This window comes from Bradysia coprophila, unplaced genomic scaffold (genome assembly GCF_014529535.1).
Source record: "Bradysia coprophila strain Holo2 unplaced genomic scaffold, BU_Bcop_v1 contig_70, whole genome shotgun sequence".
Classification (NCBI taxonomy): Eukaryota; Metazoa; Arthropoda; class Insecta; order Diptera; family Sciaridae; genus Bradysia; species Bradysia coprophila.
In genome coordinates this window covers 1,156,534-1,162,866 of record NW_023503941.1, presented here as the reverse complement: position 1 = coordinate 1,162,866, position 6,333 = coordinate 1,156,534, and the positions used below count along the sequence as shown (strand labels likewise).

Genomic DNA, 6,333 nt, shown 5'->3' with positions numbered 1-6,333 from the left:
TTGATCGATGGACGTAATGGACCCGATAATAATACTGGTCTGTATCAGCCTAAGTGACGTAACGTCAATATCAACAGCTTCGCACTGAGACAGAGTCAACATTTACAATTCCTAATGATTTCTCACTCCAATAAAATGTCATAGCTTAGCGAGCAGCAGTAAAGATTAGATCGACCGACTTGAGTTTCTACAATTTGTTCGCTCGTCTAGATAAAGATGAAAAAATAATTCAGTAGCCGCCCCAACCATTATGTTATGATTTCATTTTTTGCTGTTTTGTTTATTTATTATGGGGACATACACGTAATTACACTGCTCTTAAAAACTTCAAACAAGCGAAAACAATTCCTCATGAAGTGTTTATCGTTAATTATTGTTGATAAATAATGATAGCCGCTTACGATAAGATTGGCAGATCATTATTCGCAAATTACTTATTTCTGTTAAATCAAAATTCGACTAGTCTGCGGTTCAAATTCCGATTGAACAGTCTCGATTTATTCGCCTATCGACGGAGCACGCGGAGATTAGGTTAATGAAGCGCAATAAATACCACTAAAAAATAAAGTGTCGCTTCTACTAGAATCACAATCTGTGTCTGTGTGTGTGCAATCCGATCCAGGGGTTTGCCAGCGAATAATATTAAGTTCGATATGAAAAGTGCAGATAAAATGGCGACGAACGAAAATCCGTTCAAAAGACTGAAACGTTACATAACCGTGGAACCTGTCCTGTTTGCCATCGCTATCCCGTATTGCCTTCTGGCAATTTGTTTGCAGAATTTGACCCTGGAAAAGGTAAGTAAAAGAAACGGTGACCCGTGACCAAGGAGTCGGCTATAGTCACTTTAGGTGTAAGCTGGTAAAACCATTAGAAAAGATCACGATTCGTCAGAAATATAATGCACGTGAAAATAACGGGAAATAACGGTATAAGGCAAATACTATCGTCTGATTGACTCAAACTCTATCCTATGGTGTTGTTTGATTGGATTTATTGTTATTGATCCCTTACATGACAAAATGAGAAAGAGAAAGGAGATTCCAACTCGTGATCTTTGATTTTTCATGGAAAATTGACGCCATCTAGAATGCATCGGAGCAAAGTTGAACAAAGTTAAATTCAATGTAAATACATAGGCGGTAACGTCATTCAGACAAGCGGCCTAGCACAATAGTTCGATGCTAATGACACCTTTTTTTAAAATGGTTGACTATGATTTACTAGTGTTTCACAAAATGTTGTGCCTATCGCAAAACAGATGGCAATCTTAGCAATTTTGTGTTTTTAAAGAAAGGGAGAGATGGCGTTTACAGCTCACTTTCGTGCCACTGATTCGGTTATACATGGTATTACTTCCGCCCATATAATCTACCTTTGTTATATTAATTGCGCTGTTTTGACACCTATCGTTCCGAATCCCGCTATGCAAAATACAACAGTTTTGAAGCAGCTATCGAACTTCATTTTATCCGCAAACAGTCAGCAGACAAAACTCTTTTACGACTCAGGGTCCCGATCTTCAATCATGGAAAATAATGTCATTTTTCGAACAAAGTGACGTCATTTTCCAGGAATATTCATCGCCCATAATTCAAAATAGAAACCCAGCTGCGGAAAAATAACTTGTTTGAAATATTACGCACTAGTGATTACACTGTCCAGAAACGAAACGTCGAAGACGGCAATATGAAGTGTTTTTCTCAGTAGTTAGAACGGAGGTTTCTGGCACTGCTGGTGCATGTAGAGTATACCTTCCAGTCACCAATGAAGGTAGCAATACAGACAACCAGCAAATCAAGTAATATTGCTAGTCCCATCCGACAATTTACTATTACATGTGTGAAGTGATGTAAGTGATGCATTACATGTGTGAGGTAATTTTGGGATATTTTTGTCATTTAAGCTGTCATTTAATGTATCTTCTGTCCATCGCGGAAAGCATTCATTACATGAACGATTTTAGAATTTAATTTAATTTTTGTTTGTCTGAAATGTGCTGGAGCTGGGGAGACAAAATAAAGAGTATTTTGCACTGATTTCTGGCTTTTATCACAAGCTGATCCCTTAACCTCATTAATTACTTCGATATGCAGTCGAATAACTTGCGCTGTTACTGTTAGACTGAAATTACTGATGTGGACGTGAGATATAGAAGGGCTAGCACGTTAATTAGAGAGACAAATTTCTGACATTTTTTTTTTTGAATTAACGTTTCATACGTTCATGCCGAATATGTCAGAAGCCTAAGCACTAACAAATTTTCGATACTACGTTTAGCTAGCGATGCGCTTTTACCTGACTCATATTATACTATTTTTCATCCAAAAATTTTACTCATAAACAGGCTTGTCGAGTGAATCTCGGATTTCCCGATTTGGTTTGTGATCACATGATGGACAAAGCCTTGAATAATATTCACTGCGGCGACGTATCCGACAGACAAGATGCTCTTATGGTTGCTCAATACAATTCTACCGCATCTCTTGCTGCCTACGAAAACGACACAGTAAAATCTAGCACGAAATTCGATAACACCAATCATGACTTTGAGATGGAAGTTTGTCGTGCGGAACGAGAAAGCCAAAAGCTTGGCAGCTCAATCAATGCGTACATTGCACCATTTGGTAAAGTCTGAATTGAATATTCGAATGAATTGATGTTAGGTGCGGTTTCATGTTCATCCAATTCAATTACATAGATTCAACCATAGGCATTGTTCTCGTTCTTTTTGCGGGAAGTTGGAGCGACAGAAGCGGTAGACGAAAACCGTGTATTTTAATACCGCAACTCGGAGAGTTCTTAGGTCAATTCGGTGAGGAATAAGTGAACTTGAAGTTCCCTCTTACTAATGACACTAATGACGAAATCTATTTGATTGCCGGTTTCGTATTGTCTGCAGCCGCTCTGATTGCAGCCATCTTTATGAAACAGCTTCCAGTCGAATTTAATACGATACTGGGGGCATTTTTTCCAGCTATCGGTGGTGGTTGGACCTTAATGTCGATTGGTTTGTTTAGCTATTTGACTGAGGTCACCGAGGAAAAGGATCGAGTCTTTCGGTTCGGCATCATGTACCAAATTTACCCGATCATATCGATTTGCACGTTGCCCTTTTCCGGCATTTTGTATCAGAAATTGGGATACATAAGTAAGTGACACGAGATCGTGCTGATCAGTTTACAGGTCTTAGACCTCTTTTAGCTGACCACGCTATGGGTGATGCGCTTTTGTTTTGATGGCTCTACTAAAAATCATACATTTTGGCAACACCTTTGCCCGAGGAGATGCGGGAAAACAGGAAAAGTACGAAAAAATGCAGTTTTGCTTGCTGTCTCGCCTATACCTGCGGTTTAACAAGCTAGATTTTCTGTTTCGTCTCGTCAATACCTTTCTCACCAATAGTTACTGATCGACAAGTTCAATTTTTCTAAGAATTACTTATTTAGATTTGTCTTGTCAATACCTTTCATTTGACATATCACACACGATTTGTGAGCAAAGACATTCAGAGATACGCTGGAAAAACTTGTGAAAAACAGGCAAAACAAGCAAAACTCGCTGTTTTGTTTGCTTTCTTGCCTATAGCTACTGATCCACAAACTTGATTTTTCTAAAAATTAGATATTCAGATTCGTCTTGTCAATACCTTTCATTTGACGTATCGCACTCGATTTTTGAGCGAAAACATCCTGAGAAAGACTTCGAAATCTATGTAAAAATCAGGCAAAACAAAACAAAACAAAACAACTGTTCCACGAACTTGACTTCAAACTGCCTTCGCTGTTTTGAAGCACTTCCCATTGAGTCGCGACAACGTGATTACGCTAGAAAGTTTCGTTAGTACGCAAAACAGAGGTAAACAACGTAGAACTCTTATTCTTTTGAAATGGTGGGTCTCAAAACAGTCGGAACATTTCCCTATTTCCCGTCGAAAAGCAGGGGGAAACAGGCATATACGCTAACTGTTTTGGGACCCAACATTTCAAAAGAATAAGAGTTTTATGTTGTTTACCTCTGTTTTGCGTGCCTACGAAACTTTCTAGCGTAATCACGTTGTCGCGACTCAATGGGAAGTGCTTCAAAACAGCGAAGGCAGTTTGAAGTCAAGTTCGCTGAACAGTTGTTTTGTTTTGTTTTGCCTGATTTTTACATAGTTTTCGAAGCCTTTCTCAGGACATTTTCGCTCAAAAATCGAGTGCGATACGTCAAATGAAAGGTATTGACGAGACGAATCTGAATATCATGTTTTTAGAAAAATTTTAGTTTGTCTTAAAGTAGTCAGAGACGAGAAAGCGAGCAAAACAGCGTGTTTTGCTTGTTTTTCAAAAGTTTTTCCAGCATATCTCTGGATGTCTTTGCTCACAAATCATGTGTGATATGTCAAATGAAAGGTAATGACGAGACAAATCTAAATAAGTAATTCTTAGAAAAATTAAACTTGTCGATCAGTAACTATTCGTGAAAAAGCAGGAAAAACAGCTAATTGTTTTGCTTATTCTTTACCAGCTTTCCAGCATATCTCTGGATGTTTTTGCTTGAAAATCGAGTGTGATGCATCAAATGAAAGGTATTGACGAGACGAAACAGAAAATCTAGCTTGTTAAACAGCAGGTATAGGCGAGACAGCAAGCAAAACTGAATTTTTTTCATACTTTTCCTGTTTTCCCGCATCTCCCGATATGCTATCCATTTACGTAGGACGTTCATATTTTCCAGAATTAATTTCCATTTGCATGCTAATCAATGTCATTGGTATTCTGTATATTGTCTTCGTGATGAAAGAAGCAAAACCCCGTGGAAAAGACGATAAGGAAATGGTGGTCATGTTGCCGTCAGAAACGAAGCCACCAGGAAATGTTGCTGCAGTTGAACCACCAACGGCAAATTCAAATGGCAACATATGCTCAAACGTTATAAACGATTGTGTTATGGTCATCGTACGGAAACGAAGCGGCAACGGTAGAAAGATAGTGTATCTGATACTGGTTATTGTCGGTTTATCTCAAGCACTTGATTTCGGTATGACAACGGGACAGATTCCCTTGAGTGGATGTTTTGTCCGATACGGTTGTGAAATGGTTGTATTTTAATGTCCGTAGAGTATGTGAACGAGTACTATTTCGTTCGCACGAAATTGAATTGGGAAGCTTTGGAAGAGGCGCCGTATGCTGCATATGGCAGTGCGACGTTCTTCATTGGAACGACATTTATGATAGCTGTAATGAGCAAATACTTTAAGATATCGGATACAATGCTCGCACTCATTTCCTCATCATTTTCGGCGGTATCGAAGTTTGTCTGTGTAAGTAGCTCCAGCACTGAAATAGGTGTTCATTGTTCATACTAAAGTGTGATTATGGAAGGCGGTGTTATCTGACCGGTTTTCAATTGAAACACATTACAGATAACTGTAACAACTACCTTCATGCTTTACGTAGCAAAGACGCTGGATATGTTTGGTGGAATAAGAAGTTTGGTTGTCAGAAGCATTATATCAACAGTAGTCGATAACACTGAGATTGGTCAGTTTATATCAATCAACCTAAAACCGAGAAATGATAATAGATGGCGTTGCTGTCACCTCACCGGCACAACCTGTTATCATTTCTCTGCAACGCATGCATTATAACTATAAATTCAACTCCGTTTAGGTAAAATTTATTCCGTAATGGGAGTGATCGAGAACCTGAGCAAATTTATATTTGTTCCGGTATACACAAACATCTACAAGTACACGGTCGACTCTTTCCCGAACGCATACTTCATTTGCAGCTTTGCGGTCATTATTATTGTGACTTTCCTTTGCTTGTAAGTTTCGCTGTCGAAGAATGTGTATCTTGCTGGCGAACAGAACTAAAATAGTAATGATCACGCTCTGATTGCAGTGTTTTACATCGTTGGGTGGAACCACCAACGGCAACCGAAGTAGCGTCTGACTCGCAACCGATCTCAAGCGATAAACTGGGCGAAATTGCAGAACCTTGCTAGATGTTTGATGGAATGGAGCAGTGGAGTTACTACGCACGATGTTGTTCAGAAAGAATTCGACATCACAAAAAAATGTAGTTTGGATGCGGTTGTCTAGGACGACCGGATAGAGTAAACACGAAAATACGTTGTTTTGTTGAACTCCAGTATAAAGTTGCATGCTGAACCTACGTGGTACTGTACCAGTTGAAATAAATCGAGAGAAAAAAAAATTTAAAAAAAGTAGTGAAGAGATGCTTCGTCTTTATTAAGCTTAAAGTACCAGGTGAAAAACTCAAAGAATAATGAACTGCTTCGGCTCGGTACATAACTTTCAAATCAACAAAATAAACATTTTAGACA

At 38.8% G+C, this 6,333-nt stretch overlaps 1 protein-coding gene across 1 annotated transcript; it reads left to right on the top strand.

Moving 5' to 3' along the window:
• Positions 1–311: 311 nt before the first annotated feature.
• On the top strand, positions 312–6,064 carry LOC119083601 (proton-coupled folate transporter-like). Its single transcript, XM_037193337.1, has 9 exons — positions 312–797; positions 2,348–2,627; positions 2,702–2,815; positions 2,903–3,151; positions 4,720–5,022; positions 5,103–5,305; positions 5,408–5,525; positions 5,655–5,811; positions 5,889–6,064. Exons 1-9 carry the CDS (start codon positions 654–656, stop codon positions 5,989–5,991), a joined length of 1,671 nt encoding a protein of 556 aa, XP_037049232.1. The 5' UTR covers positions 312–653; the 3' UTR covers positions 5,992–6,064.
• The last annotated feature ends 269 nt before the right edge of the window (positions 6,065–6,333 follow it).

Excerpts from the sequence above, each read along its gene's own strand:
- LOC119083601 (XM_037193337.1), top strand. The coding sequence starts at position 654 with ATGAAAAGTGCAGATAAAATGGCGACGAACGAAAATCCGTTCAAAAGA. Across the intron at positions 5,023-5,102 it reads ATCTCAAGCACTTGATTTCG|AGTATGTGAACGAGTACTAT; the intron begins GTATGACAACGG and ends TAATGTCCGTAG. Across the intron at positions 5,306-5,407 it reads CGGTATCGAAGTTTGTCTGT|ATAACTGTAACAACTACCTT; the intron begins GTAAGTAGCTCC and ends AACACATTACAG.